At 42.2% G+C, this 23,887-nt stretch overlaps 2 protein-coding genes across 12 annotated transcripts; both read right to left on the bottom strand.

Annotated features, from left to right (window-relative positions):
• Positions 1-7: 7 nt before the first annotated feature.
• ube2t (ubiquitin-conjugating enzyme E2T (putative)) lies at positions 8-5,482 on the bottom strand. 4 transcript variants are annotated; one of them, XM_049582423.1, is made up of 7 exons: positions 5,350-5,471; positions 4,997-5,177; positions 4,357-4,426; positions 2,974-3,079; positions 2,771-2,869; positions 2,237-2,320; positions 8-458 (listed from the first exon to the last, which is right to left on the bottom strand). In XM_049582423.1, exons 2-7 carry the CDS (start codon positions 5,103-5,105, stop codon positions 342-344), a joined length of 585 nt encoding a protein of 194 aa, XP_049438380.1. In that variant the 5' UTR covers positions 5,106-5,177; positions 5,350-5,471; the 3' UTR covers positions 8-341. The 4 variants fall into 4 exon arrangements, with proteins under 4 accessions (XP_049438380.1, XP_049438379.1, XP_049438381.1 ...); XM_049582422.1 differs by having other exon boundaries at positions 4,997-5,109; positions 5,350-5,456; XM_049582424.1 differs by having other exon boundaries at positions 4,997-5,160; positions 5,350-5,447.
• On the bottom strand, positions 5,422-23,251 carry zgc:194242 (uncharacterized protein LOC100005854 homolog). Of its 8 annotated transcripts, none has more exons than XM_049582416.1 (5): positions 22,980-23,136; positions 20,213-20,469; positions 19,821-20,001; positions 19,515-19,732; positions 5,422-5,555 (listed from the first exon to the last, which is right to left on the bottom strand). In XM_049582416.1, exons 2-4 carry the CDS (start codon positions 20,465-20,467, stop codon positions 19,536-19,538), a joined length of 633 nt encoding a protein of 210 aa, XP_049438373.1. In that variant the 5' UTR covers positions 20,468-20,469; positions 22,980-23,136; the 3' UTR covers positions 5,422-5,555; positions 19,515-19,535. The 8 variants fall into 8 exon arrangements, 7 of the variants coding, with proteins under 7 accessions (XP_049438373.1, XP_049438376.1, XP_049438375.1 ...); XR_007449737.1 differs by having other exon boundaries at positions 5,461-5,555; positions 19,477-19,732; XM_049582419.1 differs by lacking the exons at positions 5,422-5,555; positions 19,515-19,732; positions 19,821-20,001; positions 20,213-20,469; positions 22,980-23,136 and adding exons at positions 7,663-8,196; positions 8,285-8,465; positions 8,724-8,980; positions 11,419-12,260; positions 12,414-12,790.
• Positions 23,252-23,887: the final 636 nt, after the last annotated feature.

Here is a 23,887-nt window from a genome sequence, read left to right on the forward strand (position 1 = left end):
AGCATATGTTTGAATAAAATTATCTTCATACTGTATATTCCATCTATTGTGAAACACACCTTCACAACACAAGAGAAGTAAAAGCATTTCATGCAAAACATTAAAAAAAACTGAACGTTGGCATTAAGTTAAAATACAATTTAATATCACAACACAAAACAAACATTATACATATGAATATGTGGGTATTTTTGGATTAAGAAGGAGAATGCATACAAAGTAAATGTAAGAAGGCGTCAGTGCTAAATTAAAATTTAAAATTAAACTCTTTACAAATAGACAGGCATATAAAGCATGGTGGCGTCAGAGAAGGGAGTCCTGTGGCTCAAGTGAAACTGAAACTAGGCACAGGTTTTCTTTGCGGGCTCCTCTGTCTCCGTTTGTGCACTGCCAGCCTCCCGTTTGCGGGATGAAACATTCTGATCTGGAGTATTTTCTTTGTTGCTCTCCACGACTCCCTGAACAAAGAGAGACACAAAACATTTTAGCCAATGACTGCATTGTCCATATATGCTCCTCCACGTCTCAAAACTGAGGACAGGGTGTCTACAGATGTAACCGAGTTAAATTTAAGACTCTTTAAGACCTTTTTTAATACCACTTTATATGAAATTTAAAACCAACCCTGCAATGGAAATACACATTATATATGTATGACAACAGGTTTAATGTGTTAGAAAAAAAACCTTCTGTCAATGACTGTAAACACTGGGCTCAGGCTGGAGAAATTTTTGTAGTTATATGACTGAAAATATTTAAATCTGAATTTAAGACAATTTAAGAGTTTTTGAGGCCTTATATTAAGAAAACTTAAGACATTTTAAGAGTTTTTTAGGACCTGTAGACACCCTGGAGAAGTTAAATGTTTGAACATAACTCAAACAGTCTGCATCACTTTGTTGCAAGTAAATAATAAATAAGTAGACAACCTTTCTATGGAGGTAAAACAGCTCCACCTTGTGGGCAAAATATACCACTACACAGCGCTTATACAATGACAGATTCTTCAGACCATATCAGTTGTTAATTATGTTAACAAATGGTTTTAAAATCCAACTGTTAACATGTATGTTACATTCTGACTATGTAGGTTATTATGTTGCCAAATAACTGCAAGAAGACTGTAGCCAGGTAACGTAACTCATACATCATTTACCACCAAACCCAGAGAAGTAAGTAAACTGATTGGTGCCACTTTTACTCATCTTATTTTACCTTAACATGTTGAATAAATTATATTATGTCATTACTTCCCCCATATTTTTTAAGTTTCTTTGATAAATAAGAACCAAAAATTAGTTGAAACAAATTAATTAATAGTGCTTTATGGCGTTTGTGCAGCCTTGTTTATTTACTGTGTCCATGGAGACGACGATGAACACAGCCATAAAGATATGGTTTCCATAAGCATAAAGGACAGACTGTTTACATTCCTGATAACAACATCATTGCATAACAATGTATATATGATATTCAAAGATATTACAGCATTTTCTTTTAAATTAGTTTGTTCTGGATGTTCAGATTTGGTACGGCTGTGAGGCATTTGTGGCAAAGCTGTCACACACCATACTTCTTGCCTCGCTTTCAACGACATCACGTTCCCTCTGGCCTGCACTCTCTGACACAATGGAAAACATGTTGTTGACACTGGCTGATACAGGAGGCTGTGTTGGTGGTGCAGCAGTTAGCAGTGTCCCCTCACAGGGTGGGTCCCTTCTGTGCGGAGTTTGCATGTTCTACCCGTGTGTGTGGGGGTTTTCTCTTGGTTCTCTGGCTTCCTCCCACAGTCCAAAGACATGCAGGTTAACTGGTGACTCTATTGCCTGTAGGTGTGAATGGTCGTCTGTCTTTATGTGTCAGCCCTGTGATAGTCTGGCGTCCTGTCCAGGGTGTACCCCGCCTCTTGCCCAACGTCAGCTGGGATATAATCCAGCCCACCTGCAACCCTGAATGGGATAAGCAGTTGCGGAGGCAAAAGTCTGGAAACAATTTTTTTTTCTCTGTTTTTAATAATCATCCAGACCTGAAAATGACTACAATCAGATTCCATACTTTTCAATACAGCGTATGAACCCCGAACAGACAAAATACTCATGTCACCCACTAAGAATAATGCAGCTTACCCAAAGTCAGTCAGTCCATGATGAAATTAAAAAGGTTAAAGAGGTGAACTGTTTTAGTCGTGAACGACAGTAAGTTACAACTGCTTCACCGTTAGATCAGAGAGACTTACCGTGTTCTTCTGAACAGCATGTTCTTCTGTCCACTTCCTGGCCTTCTCCATGAACAGCTGTTTGTTGTATTTGAACTCTGATGACTGCATTCAAAAAATGTAAGCGTCTCTTTACATGCGTATACGCCAGAGATACAAAATTGATCACAGTATCAGAATTGAAATGCTCTCTAATGCAATTTTTAGACTGCAAGGGGCTGTATTTTTTGTGCGACAAGAGGTAAAGATTTCTCAAGCTGACAAGTAACAAGTTATTCTGGCATTGAGAGAAAAAAAAAACCTCTGCCTGTATTAAAATGCATACTAGAAAGAGTATTTACTTCTTTTCCAGGTGCAAATTTTAAGCAGTGTTATTTAGGTCTCAGCCACTGTAATGTCAAAAGTTTTTGCAAAAGCTCTGTTGAAATTATTTGTATTAAAATATTCACAAAAGCAAAGAAATCGCCCGCAGTGTGAATGTGTATCAAAGCTTTGCTACTGTAACAGATGTATGAGCGTATGAGATCTTTGAATGCAAGATTATGTGTGACTCACTATATCAGCCATGAGCGGGTCGTCTGGATTGGGCTCAGCCATGAGGAGCTGAATGGAGGTGAGGACTGTGGAGATGTTTAGGGATGGCTTCCAGGCACCCTGAATAATAGAAGATAATAATTAAAATCTGACAGCAGACAAACAAAACCAGACGACGGATGCAGACCATAAATAACTTTTTTTGTTGGGAAGTCTGTGACAACCTTTGGTGGGAGTTTGAGGGCATCATGGCAGATACGTCCTGAGTTGTCAATGTTTGGGTGGTAGATGGGGGTCAAGAATCGCATTTTGGGAGGTTCAAATGGGTACCTGCGAGAAGAAAACAGCAGGTCAGTCCTACTACACTGCAGTAAGTGTTTATGACAATGAAACGAGAGAGAGGGAACATATCAATTAGGGCTGGGTATCAGTACTTAAAACCTTTAAAGTATTAACTGAAGTAATCCAGTACAAGTAGTGTCAAAATGTATTAAGTCAGAAGATACCTGCATTCAATCCTTTTTACCCAGATCTAGAAAAAAAGACAACTTCTACAGTTTTTCTCGCAGCCAATCACCACAAGCGCTCCTCGTTATAATGTGACTCGTGATTGGCCCATGACTGCAGCAGCTACAACCTGTCTCATTCAGTCTGTGATGTGGTAAAGATGTGCAATGTATTTGACTTAGTGGTTTGTACAGTTATACAACAAATATTTTAATACTTTAAACACTTTCAAAATAACAGTAGTAATAATTGTGTCGCTTTATAAAGCACTTTTCAAAAACAGCATTACAGTGTGCTTCACAAGACATACAAGTCATAAAATCAACAGGTTTTAAAAGAAAACAAGTCAATGTGTAAAACCAAGGAAACAAAAGACAGCTCAAGTAAAATCAGGTAAGACTCTCTGATCAAAGTATGCTTAAAAGAAAAAGGAACATAAAAGAGATCACAGACTCAGTGCACCTGATTTATTCGGGCAGATTGTTCCAGAGCCCCAGGGTCCTGACTGAAAACGCTCTGTCAACTTCAGTTTTCAGGAGGGCCTTTGGAACACACAGGAGACCTCTGCCTGATCTCAAAGTTCATACCGGCGTGCAGTGTACGATACCAAGATGTGAGAGATATAACTGGGAGAGCCATAAATGTGATCAGTAAAATCTTAAAATCTATTTTTTTTTTTAACTTACTGGGAGCCAGTGGAAAGGGGCTGAAACTAAACTGATCTGATTCTAGTTAAAATTCAGGCAAGAAAAACAGTGGCTGCAGTAATCCAGATGTAAAGAGATGAAAGTGTGTAAAATTGTCCCTTGAGTTTTAAAAATTGAGATGACTGCACAAGCCTTGTGATGTGCTGCTCAAATGTAAATCACTGTCAAACAAATGTGTGTATAAATCATTTAGATAGAGAGGAGTAGTGGTGGCATTTTATGTACCTGAAATGCTTCCATTTACATAATGGAGTATTAAGTATAGAAATACATCAAACAAAGTACTCTACTGGTATTAGTATCACTTTCTGGATGCTGGTAATGGTACTGGTATTGTAATTTTTAAAGAGTACCCAGCCCTAATGTCAGTGTTAAAGCTTAGGGAAAATGTACCTCTCTGGGACCTTGATCTCCAAGGAGAAGAGTCCACCTTCATATGGCGTCCCGGTTCCGCCCACTATCTCTGTGAACCAGAGGAAGAAAAAAATTAATTATCAGAAAGATAAAACAGTCATTTAGCTTGCAATATACACATGGGTGACAAATTAAAGGCATTAAGTCATTTCAAGCGTATGCTAGATGATATGGCTGTTATATAGTGTTCCTGCTTTGGTTAGCACACAATAACACATGATATTGTACATATTACTGTTTTTATTGTTGTTGTTGTTGTTATGTATGGCAGACTGTATTCTTATTATTTGACTTTTTTTTGTCTTTTTACTGTTTTTTATTAGTTTATAATTCTTAATAGACACTGCTGCTACGTAATTGTTTGTATGGACTTTTATCATCACTTTATTGCCATTGCTATTACATTTTTGTATCTGTCTAGCCCTCTGAATGTGAACTCAGTAAACAATGGTTGATTGATGGATTGATTGATTGATGGATTGATTGATTGAAGTGTCTCAGTAAGCTGCATTCGTAGTTTCTCCACTCATTTATTCAGGGTTTTCCTTTAGTTTGTCACCTGTCTGCATGTGACATGTTGCTGAGTACAACTGCAGCATTACAGGCTGTGAATACTTACGTGCCCGGAGGTCGTCTATCCTCTCCTCAGTCTGCCAGCATGTTATCCCGGGAGGTGGCTCGGTGCTCAGCATCTGAAGTTCACGCTTCAAACGGGAAGCCCTCTGCATCCTGCTGGGCGGAGGGTAAAGTAACCCAGCCAGAAAATATCCACTCGCTTAATACCTAAACGCCAGTTAGCTCTGAGAGTTCAGATAATGTTATGGTGATGCTAACGTTAACTCCAAGCTACCGTTGTTAGCCTGCTAATTGACGTGGCTACAAAAACATCTTTGTCTGTTTTTGTAAGTGTAAAAGACACACAGTAGTCGAAATAAGATGTTGTTTACTCGATACTAAATCACAATTACTTACTTTTCTCCCGCTTTAACAACTGCCTTCCACTTTACAACCGCTGTCAGGGCTCAACTTCACTTCTTCACTTCCAGCTGACGGAGATGCGAGGCGAGCTCTGTTTTGGATTTCCCTCTTCCTGCGTCACCAACACCGCCCGCGTTCACTCTTCTTCTTCTCTCAGTTTATTGGCGGGACGCAAACGACTCTCCAGTGCACACCGCCACCTACCGTACAAGTGTGTATAACATCATATTAGTTCACCTCATTTGCCTCTCAAATCCCACTCCCACACCTGTCACTGTTTCTTTTCCCCACTACATACATGGTGCCATTTAAGGCTGTGTGATCTATTCTTTGTTTTGTTATGATGACTTCCTCTCTTCTGTTCCTTTTTTATATATCTTTGTTATGAGTAATTTTGTATTTTGTGACATTCCCTTCCTTTCTTCTTCTTCCTTCTCATTTTCCAAGTGGTACTATTGTTTCTTTTTGTAATGCCCCTTTTGCTAGTTAGTCGGCACCAAACAAAACTATCTATCTATACCACCTCTGTGAAGTCTTTGTAAGCAATGAAAGAGTTCAATGAGTACATCGTCTCTGCCAGTTGTTGCTGACTGTATGCTTTCCAAAACAGCTGATGAGTCTGTGCACACCACCACCCTATCAGGCCTGACCTCTTAATTAAAATAATTTTAAAAAAAGTGAGTAAAAACAACGTCACTTATTTTAAATTATTTTTTGCCTTTTGAGCACCCGACTTTTTGTGCACGGATGTTCTAAATAAATCAACTTTTTTTTTTGTTTGTTTGCATTGATCTCAGCCTGTGAACCTTTTTTGTGGCTGTCCAGCCCAGTTGTATTGGTGTGCAGGTGTCTACTCTGCCGTCCTTTCTTTATTAAAAAAGACAAAACACGAAACAATCTAATACAAATGAAACAAATGCAACTGTTACATCTTTCAATGAAAAAGTATTCAACTTTCCACTGCTCCTGAAAGCAGCGGCCCTTCCTGTCGAATTCCCGCTTCTTTGCTGTGTTCAAGTCTGCTACCTAGCAGGAAATGTCTGCTGCCATGCAACTGTTTCTTTGCATGTTTAGTGTCTGTTTATGAGGACACATTAGTTCCTCCTGCAAAGTTCCTACTTGTTGCATGTCTACAAACTGTTTGATAGTCCTGCCAATGTGAGGTGGATGGAAAATTTGTAAAGTGATCTTCATTGGAGCTCTGGAGGGAGCTCGGAGTAGAGCCACTGCTCCATCGCGTTGAAAGGGGTCAGTCTCCCAGGTGCCTCCCATTAGAGGTGTTCCGGGCATGTCCCACTGGTAGGAGGCCCCTGGTTAGACCCAGAACATGAGGGATCACATTATGTAATCTGGCCTGGGAACGCCTTGGGGTCCCCCAGCAGGAGCTGGAAAGCGTTGCTGGGGAGAGGGACTTCTGGAGTGCTTTGCTTGGCCTGCTGTCCCCACAACCTGGCCCCAGATGAGTGGATGAAAATGGATGGATCTTGGTTGATTAACTAACTTTGTGTAGCGGGCCACATATATTTTTAAAAACAAGTCGGGGGAAAATCCTTCTGCGAGCCACAAGTGACATGCGACAATCATTTGGACATGCCTGCTGTAGACCTAAATATGTACATCTGTAACACTACATTCACACCTAAGTATATACAACATATTCATTGCTAGTTGTTTGGAAATGCATTGCACCAGTATTTGTAGCCTACTTTTCAGCTAACTTTTTTAATTTTTTAAAAACTTTAACTTAAATTTAATCCAATTTTGTATTTTATTTTATTTTGTGTGTGCAATATATAGCATATTGTATATTTATACAATGCATACATTTCTTTTGCAGCAAGATTTCCCCCCCGGATAAATTAAGTTTTATCTTATCTTATATGGTTAGTTGATACTTTAGTGACAGTGGCAGTGTATGGACCCAGTCCAGTGAAGGCAGACAGCCCAGTGAGTCAGCAGCTCTCAGACAGAAATTACCAGCAGTGGGATACTTGGAGGAAAAAACAAACTGTAAGTTAATGCTAGCTAATGCTAATTATCTTAGCCGTCAACATTAAGGCCCACTGAGAATTCTGTTAGGTAGATCCCTCAAAGTTCAGCCTCCTTAAGTAGGCTGCAGTCCTACAGATGTAACTAAATGTACACTCAGCAATAGTGTTCCTCTGGCCAGCTGGCCAAAAGAAAACTATTTTAATGTTAAAGACTGTCTGTCATCCACAGTTCTGCCCCAACGCTATGGACAGTTCATTTTGGCACTGATGGTGCGTCTGCTTAAAAAGACTGAACTCCCTCGAACCATCTCATGAAAACACTGACAGTGCTTTCCCAATAAGCACTGGCAGTTCTATGCTGCCCTCTGTTGGGCAAGACTGGAACATATCTCTTCACTTTGTTTTCTGTAGATTTTAATGTACAAGCATGCACGGTCAGTTCATGTCACCATATAAAACAATTAATGCAAATAACATTGTGTATTTCATTGAATGGAATTTCTGTGTTTGATATGTTTTCATTTAGTCATTTGAAATCTGCCACAGAAAGGAGAGTCGAGGGTCAGAAATACACTCAATCTCACAAAAACTCACAATCACATCAGTAGGGTCGAAGACACAAAATCTCTCACTTGCAGTGTGCAGTTTGAATCTCATTTTGAGGCAGTGGCATAGATAGCTTGAAAAGAAATGTATTTCAGCTGTCTGTCCTCCATCCTGACATCAGTGAACCCAGAGTCTCTCAGAGCTGTCATGTAGGCCTCCGGGCGCCAGTTCTCCCCTGGCATCACTCGCTTTGCTGCCAAAGCAGCCACGCTAGACAGCCTCAGTGTGGTCACCATCAGGCCTCCTGGGTGGGTACAAGACAGAAAAGAAGAATTACATTTGAATGTGCTTTGAAAATAAAGTCTGTCTTACTGTAAAACCTCATATCCTACCTGGTTTCATTACCCGGTGTATTTCTGAGGCTCCCTTCCTGAGGTCAGGCCAGAAGTAGTAGCAGTTACAGTGAAAGACTTTATCCACAGTGTTGTCTTCCAGAGGCATTGCTGCTACATCACAGTGATGCAGGGTCACTTTCCCACTGGCCACAAGGTCCTTCATTCGCTCACTTGCCTCCTGTAAGAGAAGAAAAAGAGAAATATTCCTCTATTCTAAAAGTGAGTAATGTTCCAGCTTCAAATGCAACTTTGTCCCAGACTAGTCCTTTACAGAGAATCTTACAGCTCAGCTAGTTTAGGCAGGCAGAGGCTTGTTACTGTGTCCTGTGCTTTGTCCATTAAGACACCCTTTTGGTTACAGATTTCAAGACATGCGTGTGATAATAAAAACTTCATTCAAAAGCTTTATTCCTTTCTGTCAGTATTTATACTTCACCTTATGCATGTACGCTGAGTAATCCACCCCTATGAGGTGGCCTGTGGGCTCTGTGAGCAGTTTGGCGGCTGACTTCAGACCCAGACCCAGGCCATGACCCAGCTCCAGCACTGTGTCATCAGGTTGGATCCGGCACAGCTGCACAGCATTCTCCTCAAGGACCCGGTTGCGCACTACGAACAACCTACTCATCAGCCACCCTCCCACTGACCGTGTCGGGTGGCCCAACTGTTTCACCAATCTTTCAGCCCACATCACTGGAGAAAAATGACATGTTGACATTTTTAGGTGGTTTACAAATATTGTAAGCAGTAGTTATTAGAGAGTGGCTCACACAGATTAAAAATGCATCAGAATAGTTGCATCTGCATGTAAAATACATTACAGTACTAGTGTTTAGGATTTAATGGCATCTCACAGTATGGCTGCAGAACTGAAACTCCTCTTGTTCGCCAAGAGTGTACGAGAATTATGTTGGCCACCTCGAAAACATGAAAGTTCCTATCTAGAGTGTCTGATTTGTCCATTTCGGGCTACTGGCGACCAACATAAATGGCTCATACGAGGGAAACGTAAATTAAATAATTCCTATTTTCAGGTGATGATAAACGAAATGAATGAAAACAGAGCTTTTCATATTACATACTATTTTTGCCAATAGACGCCTCCAAATCCTACACATTGGACCTTTAAATGCCACTGCCAAGTCATATCTTTAAAGTCCTGACATAAAAAACCTCTGCAAAAAGAGTCCATTTTCTTCTATTTAATAAACAAAACTGAACTGCAGAAATATATATTTTCAAATCATTTTTTTTTTCAATCCAAAATCAAATCAAAACTTGGAGATTTTATGTCAGATTTTCAAGTAGCCTACTCCAGATACTTCAAGATCAGGGGATCGGGTGAAAACTGGGTTGGTTTAAATCTTGTCTAGTGAATTTTAGTGGGGACTACGTTTACTTTAACTTCTTCACTTCACATCAAAGTGTAAGATTTAGAGGCATCTAGTGGTGAGGTTGCAGATTGCAACCAACTGAAACTTCTGTGTGCCAAGCATGAAGGAAGCTTTACTGGCTGATGCAAACACTAAAGCCCTGTTTCCACCAAACACTTTCAGTATGGTACCTTTGGAACCGACAGTAATCCTTCAGACATAGTTCCTAGACCCTAGTGTTTCCACCGCAAACAGTACCCTTAAATGTGGGCAGAGTTGTTGTCACTCACTGCTCAGTCCAGCACTCACTGTATTTCCTCATTACTGGTGACACAGATGGAAGTCTGCACCTCGTTTATCGTCCACAGAACGAGGCTGCACTCTGACATTTTCAGAACAAAATAAAACAGACTGCAGTCTCTCTCCATGGGACGTTTAAAATAGTGGGTTTGTGCATTTAGTCCTTCTCAGGCAAGCTCAGGGGTTTTGTGTTGCCTGAGCCCACAGGAATGACACTGCTTGACACTCTGTGACGCTTTTTTCCCTCATAGTGAGGATTAGAATATATGCAGTTCACATAACCCAGCAGAAATTAATATAACTGCTTTAAGTTCCACTCTTTACTAACAGTGTATGTCATAAAAACTAAAGTAATGGTCAAAGTTGTCACAGTGAAATGCAAGGTGTGGTGATTGATTCACGTCATTACCTCACACATTGAGTAACATTACAAGTTAATGTTCCACCTTAAAAGTTCCGAGCAGTCGGCCCATTGAATTAAGTTATTTTTTTTTGACTCCAGCTGCTGTGAGAGGCAGCAAAACATCCTTTCATCTTATAGTTACAGTTTACTAATATAACTCCACAGTATGAACAGTGGTTACATGAGCCTCAAAACCAGCCACAACTCAGCCCTGAGCAGAGTGACTGTCCTCTATTGACCAATCAACAGACTGCAGTGTTCACAGCTCCACCTTTTAGTACCAGATCTGTGTGCTAGGTACCCCAACAGAGGGGGGACCAAAAATGGGAATGGTACTAAACAGTTCCATTGGTACCATCCACAACTTCTCACAGTGGAAACGGAAAAAAGGTATCGAACTGAACTGAACCGTACTGCTCGGTGGAAACAGGGCTTAAGGTGATGATGTTATTTACTGGTGATTATTAGCGGAAAAATATTACCATAATGTTACCATCTCTGCCAGTAGATGCCCCTAAATCTTACACACTGGACCTTTAAGTAAATGTTTAATCTTCTGTATGACTGATAGTAAAACAACACTTTCTGATAAACTACTTGTAGATTGTGAGTAGACTCCTGTAAATTGTATTGTATCATTATTATTGTTATACTTAATACTCAGAATTGTGCAGATTTAAAACAAATAAGAATAAGATATACCTTACTGTGGCTCCTACTTTGAGCACTTTCATTCCCTTGCAGCATGCCAGCACGAAGGAATGTACCTGTGTACCTGGCCGAGCCCTCTGTCCTGTCAGAGTCACTTTAATCTGACACTGAGCACGACGCATGTCATGTTCCTGCAGGTATGTTAACGCCACTGTATCGTAGATAAACTTTATAAGCTTGTAGTCGATGTTACAGGTTGTATCAACTCGCCCAGGTGTATGAGCTCTGAGTTTGGAGGCGTCACTCTGCCGTGTGAACTACAGTAAACTTCATGTGTTGCCATTGTGGCTGCGCTGTTGAGTAAGTTTGTCTGACAGTACCACTCGGCTGGATAAACACCTTACCTTACCGAGTTGGTCGGTCAGTTGCTTGTTCCTGTGAGCAGTGTGTCTCTCCTGTAAACACAAGCGTCGGTGTGTTTGTCTTCCTCTCGGTCACTTCACACAATCTCCCGCTGTATTTAAATCACTCACTCCCAGAATTTCTCCTTCAGATATTTAACTGCATTGTGAAACTAAGGCAACAGCTTTCTCTCAGACTTTTAAAAGAGTTAATTTATGCAACGCTCTCATAAGTATGCTGCTGGTTCGGGCTCATCAAGTGCAGTCATGGAAATGTCACCGCCCTTTATGTCAGCTTAGGATTTCCACTAACAGGTTACTCCTGTTTTCAGTACATGCAATCTGAAGCATAGGTGTAGATTTTACAACATATGCATTTGTGTCCTCCCAGTCCAGTAACAACATGAAAGTGTACTGTGCCCAGTGTGTATTATTATCACTACATCTTTCATTGATATAACTAATGTAAAATGTTCAGCATGTATGGTAAGATTCTACCATTGAGGCGAACTGATAGTGCTTATGGTGAGAAATTGCTATTCATGTATTTGTTTATAACTGCAGTTATAACATTCCTATCTTCACAAGGTGAAACTTGAAAATTTAATGTAATCATACAAAACCTCACTGTCACAAAGGTAGGATAGAAGATATACAGTCTCTTAGTTTGATTTCAGTCTGCAAAAAGAAATGTATTTCAGCTGTCTGTCCTCCATCCTGACATCAGCCAGAGTCTCTCAGAGCTGTCATGTAGGCCTCCGGGCGCCAGTTCTCCCCTGGCATCACTTGCTTTGCTGCCAAAGCAGCCATGTTAGACAGCCTCAGTGTGGTCACCATCAGGCCTCCTGGGTGGGTACAAGACAGAAAAGAAGAATTACATTTGTGCAGAAAAGAATGACTAAAAGACAGTTTGTGCTAAAATAAATATGAGTGAGTTAGTAAATCACCAAATGTGCCTTGAAAATATAGTCTGTCTACTGTAAAACCTCATGTCCTACCTGGTTTCATTACCCGGTGTATCTCTGTGGCTCCCTTCCTGAGGTCAGGCCAGAAGTAGTAGTGGTTACAGTGAAGGACTTTGTCACGTTAATCACACACGCTTGTAGGTTGTGTTAACTCCAAGTTTTATTTCAGTTTGAACAGCTCTTGCAACACGAGGCATACCGTTATATTCATTCAGCAAAGTAATAGGCTGTAAGGTGAATCAGAAAAAGTCTCACAGAAACTGATATCCGCTCCGACATCTGGGGACTACACAATCTTTACTTAATAAAAAAGATCGATATATGTTCAGCTAATCAGCGGGAGTTCATAGCTCATAACACCGCAAGAGTCCTGTGATCGGGGTCGTAATTCGGCACTTGTTCCGTCTGAGCGTAAAGATCTGTTCCGCCTGAGCGTAATGAGATTTGGTATGCGAGTGGTGGCACGGCCGTCACGTGATCGCGCTACACCAATAAGGTACCCGCATTTTGTGTCGCCATGGCCACGGCCATTCACATCGCCGTGTCCATGAAACACAATGAGACAAATAGACAATAAGGTGAACCAAGAAAAAATGTCTTAAAACACATTTGATTCAATACCTGGGCATAACCGACGTATTATTTGCCTACATAGACAGCTGTCCAGTACGGAATCCAAGAATGGCCATGTATTTATTTATTTATTTAGTGCACTGTTATCTCGTGATAACAACTTATTATTTCGCTATCTCGATATAACGATTGTTTTCTTGTGATAACGAATTTGTCTCATCGTGTTTCATGGACACGGTGATGTGAATAGCACTGTTTCAGCTCATTTCTGCTCACTTTTGAGGATTTCAGGGTCTGTTTTCCTCTGCTGAATGAGACCATGGCGACACGAAATGCGGGTACCTTATTGGTGTAGCGCAATCACATGACAGCAGTGCCACCACGGAACAAGTGCCGAATTACGACCTCACAGGACTCTTGCGGGGTTATGAGCTACGAACTCCCGCTGATTAAATGAACATGTATCGATCTTTTTTATGAAGTAAAGATCGTGTAGTCCCCAGATGTCGGAACGAGATGAAACAATAACTGCATTCACCTTATGGCTTATAATAACACAGTCCCTTCCCGTGATGTCATTACCCCTCAACTGTGGTGGGCTGACTGTATTTAACAAATGTCATCACATCTCCCTCTTTTAGTAAACAAACACAAAACAATTATGTAAGCTTATGCCAAACATTTAACTCTTTCATAGCATTACTTAAACATCAAATATGAATACTTAAAACTAGATCTGAGCTCAACTGTCTTTCTCATTTAAGAGGTCTTCCTGGTGCTATAAACTTCACCTTCCCTCACTGGGGCATAACTCAAACAGAACAAATTAAAGTGCATTCAAAATGAACAAGTGTCCCTTATTCCACTTTCAACTCACCAAGTTGAAGTTAACAATAAAGTCACTCAGTCTCTCTGTACCTGAGAGGCAGTCTAACCTCACGACCCCTTGCGGTCAGTCTGGTTATCCCCTGGGAAGAGGAGGGCTGCAGGGGAGTCTCCCGTGCAGTCTCTGTGGGTGGCAGGCGCAGGGGTGGTGTGACGTCCGTGGCGGCCTGCTCAGAGTGGGGACTGTTTGCTGGCTGTGTAGGGCGTCCTCCCGACCAGTGCAGCTGGTCAGCAGGGCCAATGCACTCTGGAACTGCCTGTAGGTGTTTTCCTGTTACGACGCATCATTCTGTCTGAAACCATCTTGATGAGGTAGGATTGTGGTTCCGCAGATTGTCCGACCACCTCGGCAGGGGTCTTCCATCCTTTTTCCCCATCCAGCCTCACTCTGATGGCCTGTCCTGGATGCAGTGTTGGCAGTGGGCGGGCAGAGTGCCTGCGATTATAGAAATGTTCATATGCTCTTTTAGCCCTACTATCTTTCAGCAGAACTTGGGCCCGGCTGACAGGATCTGCCTGTAGTTTCTTCCCCAACATCGGCACAGCCATGCGAATCTGTCGTCCCATCATAAGGTGAGCTGGGCTGGCCCCTGTTGCGGCGATGGGCGTCACCCGGTAGCTCATCCGGGCTAGCGACGGGTCAGGCTGGTCGAGAATCCTTTTGGCAGTCTGAACTGCTCTTTCGGCTGCCCCGTTCACCTGAGGGTAGTGGGGACTGGAGGTTGCATGGGTGAACCCATATTCTTTGCTGAAGTCTTTGAACTCTGCTGAGGCAAACTGCATGGCGTTATCACTGATAATCTCCAGTGGTATCCCCCACCTGGCGAATATGCTTTTAAGTCTGTTGATGACCTGTAAGGTTGACGTGGATGTGAGATGAGCCATTTCGGAATAGTAGTCGAACACAATCAGATAACTTTTCCCGCGCAGCTCACACAGGCGTGCAGCAATCCTCTGCCAGGGTCCTTCTGGCAGGGGCGAGGTGATGAGGGGCTTCCTTCTTTATTTTGGTTTGTGTTCGATACAGAAGTTGCACTGCATCACCGGCTGTTCTATGTCGCTGCTAATACCTGGCCACCAGACTGACATTTTAGCTCTCTCGCAGCACTTTGTTAACCCCTGGTGGCCATCGTGGATTTGTTTCAGCACCTTGGCTCTCAGCGGTGCTGGAATAACTATTCGGTCCTGGTAAAGGACTAGTCTATCCGCTTCAGAGAGGTGATTTCTCGCAGTATAGAAGGCATGTGAGGACTGAAATGTGGCTGTCCGGATGCTCTTAATGACAGTCTGAAGGTCTGAGTCATTCTTAGTGGTCTCTCGTATTTCATTGAGCCTTTCTGATGAGATTGATTTGTTTGTCACTACTGCACTGACGTACACCACCACATCTTGCTCCATATCCGGCTCTGCTCCATGGCTCAAGGGACTTCCGGACAACATGTCAGCTACAATTAACTGTTTCCCAGGCATGTGTATAGCTGTCACATTGAACCTCATGAGGCGCATTAACAGTTTCTGGCACCACAGTGGCGCTTTGTCCAGATCGTATTCATTGATCAGCGGTACCAGTGGTTTGTGATCTGTCTGGAGGAGAAAACTATCCATTCCCTTTACGTACTGCGTGAACCGCTCACAGGCCCACACAGCCGCCAGGGACTCTTTCTCAATCTGAGAGTATCGTTTCTCAGTCTCTGTTAAGAGTGCGTCAGCAGAAAGCGACTGGAATCAGCTCACCATTGTGGTCTTGCAGCAGCGCAGCCCCCAGACCACAACTGCTTGCATCTGCACTGTCCGCAACAGTCCGCCGGCTGGAGTCATAATAGGCGAGTGCAGGTGCTGATGAGAGCCTGGCTTTGGCTTTTTCCAGCGCTTGGTCCTGTAGTTCGCCCCATGACCACTCACTCTTCTTTTTGAGCAGTTCATTGAGTGGGTAAAGCATGGTGGAGAGACCAGGGAGAAACTTCCCCACATAATTGATGAAGCCCAGCATCTGACATAACTCTCCGACATTAGTTGGTCTGGGCATCTCCGTAATAGCCCTGACTTTGCTAGTGTCAGGCTTTATGCCTCCTGCACTTATGATGTGTCCAAAATAGGGCAGCTCCGTCTTGTTGAAGTGACACTTTGACCTTTTTAGTTTAAGGCCGGACTGCTTTATAGTCCACAGGACCGTCTCCAAGTGTTGGTCGTGCTCCTCCTCACTTGACCCATACACTAGCACATCGTCCATGACGACCACGACCCCCTCGTGGTCTTTTAGCAAGTCAGACATCAGTCTCTGAAAAATTTCTGGAGCTGAAGAGATCCCGAAAGACAGGTGGCGGAAACAAAACCTGCCCATCAGTGTGATAAATGTAGTCAGCTTCCAGCTACCAGGGTCTAGGGCGATCTGCCAGAAGCCGCTTGACGTGTCCAGCGTGGAGAATACTTTAGCTCCAGCTAGCTTTGGTGTGATGTCGTAGGGCTGGGCGATATGGCAAAAAATGTTATCACGATATATTTTTTCCTATTGATCGATCTCGATTTTTATCACGATATGTAGTTTTTGCTGATTCTGCCAGCTCGGGGAGCATCCTGATTGGAGCTTGAAGAAACAAGAGATTCACTGAAACTTAACAATAAAAGTTTAATAACATAAAACACTAAATAATATGCTTTTCCAATATTGAAAACAAAATGTTTTTACAGGGTATACGCAGGAATCCTGAGGTTAATTTCAATACCTTTTTAAGACTTTTTTAAGACCTTCCAAAAACCTTAAGACCTCATCCCCACTTCAGGCTTTCGTTAGCAGCAACACATCTTTAACTTACTAAACAGCTGTAGTATGCAATTAAATCTATAGAGCACAAACATACAACAGAACTCAGATAAGATGAGAAGGAATAAAGCTTGAAAGAATAAATTAAACCAAAGGCAGGTCATAACGAGTAACACAGCTCTACAGCTCAACATCAGCTATTCAAGGCCAACTTGCTGAAAACAAAAACCTTATGGCTAGCCCCTTGCATGTGGGATTTAGGGCTGACCCAAAAAATTTGAAGCTTCGAAGCTTTGTTTGATGGCACGGGATTCGATTGAGAAAAAAAAATTCGAATATTCTGCCTATTTTCCTCCCGTTTTTTGGGGGGACCTTGAACGCAACATTAATCATGCTGTTAGTTTACGGTTGTTTTTTTCCCTTAGCCATATGTAAACTCAAACCCAAACCACTTCAACACAACTGACATCGCATTATCTCTTTTTTTCAACAATATCTTCGGTTCCGGATGATATAGTGATGTCGCTTTCACATTCTGCATTATTTTTGCCGTCCTCGACTTCAGTGTCACTCATTTTTTCTCCTTTTCCAACTTCTCTCTCTGTTTACCTCCCGTCACAACTGTGGCCACGCTTACAATGAGAAGTGGGCGTATCCTGCCTGCATGGCATATGGTAGCCGGCAGACTCTGATATGCTGTTGTTGTGCTTACTTTTGCCATATGATATCGATTCAAAATGTCCCATGCTGATAATTGAGATTGATCAAAATTTTATCGCGATCCCGAATTGAGATCGTATGATCACCCAGCCCTAGATGTCGTCCAGCATGGGCAGCATGTATCTTTCATGCTTGACCGCTTTGTTCAAGCATTTGAGGTCGACACACACTCTGACGGCCTCTGAGTTCTTTTTAGCTACTGGCACCATAGGTGCGCACCAGTCAGTGGGTTCAGTTACCTCTTAAATGATGCCCAAAGCTAGCATCCTCTTTAGCTCAGTTTCAACCTTGGGGAGGAGAGGAAATGGCACATGGCGGGGTGTTGCTGTGACGTAGGGCTCTGCATCCGCCTTTAACTCAATCTTAACTGGATCACAGTTCATGAGCCCTATGTCCCCGAATATGTCGCTGAACTCTGCTGTGTTGACTGCTCCAACTCTTGCAATGAGACCCATTCTCCTAGCAACACTTTTCCCCAATAAGTTCTGTGTGAACTGTCCATGGATGACTGTTACCCAATATGAGTATTTTTGCTTTTTATACTGGCTGACTGCCAGGAATTTGCCAATGCATTTTACCTCTCCGCCTGGGCTGGGTCTGGTCCTGACTAGGCGGGGCTTTTGGGGTAGGCTGTTGAATGTACGCTGAGACATTCCAGTATCAATCTTGAACTCAACTGGATGGTCATTCACAGGCAGGGGCGCTGCCAGGGATTTTGGGCCCCATGAAAAATTTTTTTACTGGGCTACCAACACAGCCAGCCGGGAGGCGGGCGAAAATTTTTGATGCTATTTTACATAAAACTATGCATTTTGATGGTATTTTTGACTATCATTCCCATATTTGTGAAAAAAGAAGGTCTAATTTATCTCCAGAACTGTAGACTCACAGGTGGTGTCATTGGATTTGGGGTGAAAAAATACATATATGAGGCTATATGGTCGTTAAATCTATTTAATCTTCTGATTTCCAGAATATGTAAACATTTCTCTGATTGGATTGAGAGCAGTCACCCAGTCTGCTGCACACACCATAAAGTTTCTCCTCTGTTCCTACTGCAATTCTTCTATTTCAGTGATAGCTGAATTTTAACAAAACAAAAAAGTTAAACCATAAAAATTGTTCAGAACGATTTTTATTTCATTTATTTTAATTAATCTTTTCCATAATAATAGATTCATTTTTTATATCTTTTGTGTGTATTGTTTTTTGTTCTTATCTGACATTTGAGTCTGTAATAAAGTTTATCATTATTATTAATTCAACACACAGCTGCTCACCTCCTTCCTCATGTGGGGGTACTGGTTCAGGGGCAGGAATAGGCTGACAGACAGCTGCTGCTGCTGCTGCTGCACTTGACGTATCTGTTCGGAATGAGGCATCATTTTGACAGAGGGGAGGTCAACTGATTGGATATGAGCAGCTTGCAAAACGTTTGACTGTATTGATTATTTAACTAAAACAGTGGAATGTAAAAATCCAGTTTTCTTCAGAAATATGAGCTAACATGGGGAGAAACGTGAGCTATCTCACATACCACGGACAAAGTTAATATTCCATAATTTTCCACCACATGAACCACTAACAAACCCACCTTGCTTTTTGAAATACTGGGTGAAATACTGTCGACCCTTTGCTTCTTTCTCCTTTCTTAGCTTCCTTTCTTTCTGTTTTTGGCTACCTGATTTTTGAGGCATATTGCCGTCTCCGCCTCCTTACCCACTGTCTGTGACAAATAACCAGCACACTGCAGCTGATCCAGTCGGACTGAACCATTTTACGTAAATCGAGGGGGAGGGGGCGTTGATGTTTCCAAAACAAATGAAGTTATTGTTACCAGTACATTGTAAATAAAATATATTTGTGATTATAAGTTAGTTAATAACTTAGTGTCATATTATTTTTTGTCAGTATTATAATTTTATTAGGGGCCTCTCTGGGCCCCTCTTAATCATAGGCCCCGAGAATCCTTCTCCTCCCCCCCCCCCCTTTTCGGTGCCCCAGCATGTCACCATATAAAACAATCAATGCAAATAACAAAGTGTATTTCATGAAACGGAATTTCTGTGTTTGATATGTTTTCATTTAGTCATTTGAAATCTGCCACAGAAAGGAGAGTCGAGGGTCAGAAATACACTCAATCTCACAAAAACTCACAATCACATCAGTAGGGTCGAAGACACAAAATCTCTCACTTGCAGTGTGCAGTTTGAATCTCATTTTGAGGCAGTGGCATAGATAGCTTGAAAAGAAATGTATTTCAGCTGTCTGTCCTCCATCCTGACATCAGTGAACCCAGAGTCTCTCAGAGCTGTCATGTAGGCCTCTGGGCGCCAGTTCTCCCCTGGCATCACTCGCTTTGCTGCCAAAGCAGCCACATTAGACAGCTTCAGTGTGGTCACCATCAGGCCTCCTGTGTGGGTACAAGACAGAAAAGAAGAATTACATTTGAATGTGCTTTGAAAATAAAGTCTGTCTTACTGTAAAACCTCATATCCTACCTGGTTTCATTACCCGGTGTATTTCTGAGGCTCCCTTCCTGAGGTCAGGCCAGAAGTAGTAGCAGTTACAGTGAAAGACTTTATCCACAGTGTTGTCTTCCAGAGGCATTGCTGCTACATCACAGTGATGCAGGGTCACTTTCCCACTGGCCACAAGGTCCTTCATTCGCTCACTTGCCTCCTGTAAGAGAAGAAAAAGAAATATTCCTCTATTCTAAAAGTGAGTAATGTTCCAGCTTCAAATGCAACTTGTCCCAGACTAGAGACTTGTTACTGTGTCCTGTGCTTTGTCCATTAAGACACCCTTTTGGTTACAGATTTCAAGACATGCGTGTGATAATAAAAACTTCATTCAAAAGCTTTATTCCTTTCTGTCAGTATTTATACTTCACCTTATGCATGTACGCTGAGTAATCCACCCCTATGAGGTGGCCTGTGGGCTCTGTGAGCAGTTTGGCGGCTGACTTCAGACCCAGACCCGGGCCATGACCCAGCTCCAGCACTGTGTCATCAGGTTGGATCCGGCACAGCTGCACAGCATTCTCCTCAAGGACCCGGTTGCGTGCTACGAGCAACCTACTCACCAGCCACCCTCCCACTGATTGTGTCGGGTGGCCCAACTGTTTCCCCAATTTTTCAGCCCACATCACTGGAGAAAAATGACATGTGGACATTTTTAGGTGGTTTACAAATATTGTAAGCAGTAGTTATTAGAGAGTGGATCACACAGATTAAAAATGCATCAGAATAGTTGCATCTGCATGTAAAATACATTACAGTACTAGTGTTTAGGATTTAATGGCATTTCGCAGTATGGTTGCAGAACTGAAACTCCTCTTGTTCGCCAAGAGTGTACGAGAATTATGTTGGCCACCTCAAAAACATGAAAGTCCCTATCTAGAGTGTCTGATTTGTCCATTTTCAGGCTACTGTCAACCAACACGGCCTGGGAGAGGACCCACTCCTTATGTCAACATAAATGGCTCATATTGGGGTAACCAGTGGCGTGCACAGACTTTTTGAAGGGCAGGGGCAAAAAGAAAATAAAGGGCACATACAGCACATTCTCGCCACTGAAGAGGGCGCGAAGTTCTGCGTGTTTTCGAGGGCACTTTAGACATGTTTATATGTTATACAAATGGCACATTATATAGCCTTAAAACAGACTAACTATACAGACTACTCAAGTTAGTTTGTAGTTAGGATCAGCATCCACAAGAACTGTGTAGATACAACACTGGACTGTGAAGAACACACAGAGACATGGATGTATGAAGGAAATGAATCCTTGAGGGGGTCCCCCAGAACATTTTCAATTAAGTAGATGCCATTTCCTGTATTCTAGTGCATTTTAACACCATATTAGCACCAGATAATCCAAACTGGTTCTGTGAGATATAGTTCTGGCTCAATATATCAAAAAAGGGCCCAACATAGAAGTCATTGCAACAGTACTGTTTCATAGTATTTCTTGGTCCTAATAGTCTTCTGGAGTTTAGTGTGTTTTTTCCACCCAAGAAGGCAGTTTAGTGTGTTTTGCCAACCAGGAGGGCACATTAGCGTGCGTTTTTCAACAATTGGGCCACAAGGGGGGGCAGTCCCCCGTGCACACCACTAGGGGTAACTGGGGGTACCTGGGGTAGCTATTTTCAGGTGATTATAAATTAATGAAAACAGAGCTTTTAATATCATATGCCATTTTTCCTAATAGATACCCCAAAATCCTACACACTGGACCTTTAAATGCCACTGCCAAGTCATATCTTTAAAGTCTGGAAATAAAAAACAAAAAGAGTCCAAGTAAATAGACAAAACTGAACTACAGAAATATATATTTTTGAATCCCTTTTTTTTTTTTTTTTAAATCCAAAATCAAATCAAAACTTGGAGATTTTACTTCAGATTTTCAAGATCAGGGGATCGGGTGAAAACTGGGTTGGTTTAAATCTTGTCTAGTGAATTTTAGTTGGATTATGCTTACTTTAACGTCTTCAATTCACATCAAAGTGTAAGATTTAGAGGCATCTAGTGGTGAGGTTGCAGATTGCAACCAACTGAAACTTCTGTGTGCCAAGCATGAAGGAAGCTTTACTGGCTGATGCAAACACTAAAGCCCTGTTTCCACCAAACACTTTTAGTATGGTACCTTTGGAACTGAAAGTAAAGGCCAAAACACACCAGTGGCATCATATGACTGCGGCGTCATTGACGCGAGTCAAGTGCCGCCCCCAACGCACACAAAAAACGTCGCACTGCGGGGCGTCAACCGGATTTCTATTGCACACTCCAGTCCGCTAGGCTGGGAAGTACAAAATAGCGCTTTTTCAAGGGTGGCGACGCTGGAAAAATAGGACAATAGCGTAAAGTGCCGCGGCCGGTGTGGGATTGTACATAGAAAATAATGGGGGCGGCTGTTTGTGTTTTGGCCTTAACCCTTCAGACATGGTTTCTAGACCCTAGTGTTTCCACCACAAACAGTACCCTTAAATGTGGGCAGAGTTGTTGTCACATAACCCAGCAGAAATTAATATAAACGCTTGAAGTTCCACTCTTTACTAACAGTGTATGTCATCAAGTAATGGTCAAAGTTGTCACAGTGAAATTCAGGGTGTGGTGATTGAGTCACGTCATTACCTCACACATTGAGTAACATTACAAGTTAATGTTCCACCTTAAAAAGTCGCCAGCTGTCGGCCCAGTGAATAAAGCTATTTTTTCACTCCAGCTGCTGTGAGAGGCAGCAAAACATCCTTTCATCTTATAGTTACAGTTTACTAATATAACTCTCCACAGTATGAACAGTGGTTACATGAGCTTCAAAACCAGCCACAACTCAGCCCTGAGCAGAGTGACCGTCCTCTATTGACCAATCAACAGACTGCAGTGTGCTTTCTGTCCTGTCAGAGTCACTTTAATCTGACACTGAGCACGACGCATGTCATGTTCCTGCAGGTATGTTAACGCCACTGTATCGTAGATATAGTTTATAAGCTTGTAGTCGATGTTACAGGTTGTATCAACTCGCCCAGGTGTATGAGCTCTGAGTTTGGAGGTGTCGCCCTGCCGTGTGAACTACAGTAAACTTCATGTGTTGCCATTGTGGCTGCGCTGTTGAGTAAGTTTGTCTGACAGTACCACTCGGCTGGATAAACACCTTACCTTACCGAGTTGGTCGGTCAGTTGCTTGTTCCTGTGAGCAGTGTGTCTCTCCTGTAAACGTCGGTGTGTTTGCCTTCCTGTTGGAGGAGGAGCTCCGTGTGTGCCACATGGGCGCACGCGCTGCTCTCTGCTCTGCTGTCGTTGCGTTCACTTTACACACTCTCCCGCTGTATTTAAATCACTCCCTGCAGTTTTATTTAGCATCCTTCAGATATTTAATTGCAGTATTGTGAAACTAAGGTAACAGTTTTCTGTCAGATTTTTAAAGAGTTAATTTATGCAACGCTCTCATAAATATGCTGCTGGTTCGGGCTCATCAAGTGCAGTCATGTTTTTTGGAAATGTCACCGACCTTTATGTCAGTTTATGACTTCCATTAACAGGTGGCTGTGGATCCTGCTTTCAGCATACTCAATCTGAAGCATAGGTGTAGATTTCAGGAGTGTCAGTATTTACAACATATGGATTTGTCCTCCCCAGTAACAACATGAAAGTGTCTTACTGTCAAAGTAGCAGAGGAAATTCACTCCACAAAATGATGCAGAAAAGGCATTACCTGGTGCCATAACATTCACCAGACTGTAGGATATTGTTTGATGTTAAAAACTAGGAGTAAGGTAGTAAATCACCATACAGACAGGTTTTTATTCAGATGACAAATGTACCTTTAAAACAAAGTGTCTTACTGTGAAAGTAGCAGAGGTAATTGACACCACAAAATGATGCAAAAAGGCACCAACTGGTGGAAATGAAGTGTTTGATGTTCAACCCCTCATTTCACGTGTCCCCTGTAATGTTAAAACAAAACCTATGTCCTTGGTCTGAAATGTTTGATTGTAATGTGAGATGTCCAGCATTAAAGCTCCTGTACTGTGCCCAGTGTGTATTATTATCACTACATCCTTCAC

The sequence above is a fragment of the Epinephelus fuscoguttatus genome, linkage group LG7 (genome assembly GCF_011397635.1).
Source record: "Epinephelus fuscoguttatus linkage group LG7, E.fuscoguttatus.final_Chr_v1".
NCBI lineage: Eukaryota > Metazoa > Chordata > Actinopteri > Perciformes > Serranidae > Epinephelus > Epinephelus fuscoguttatus.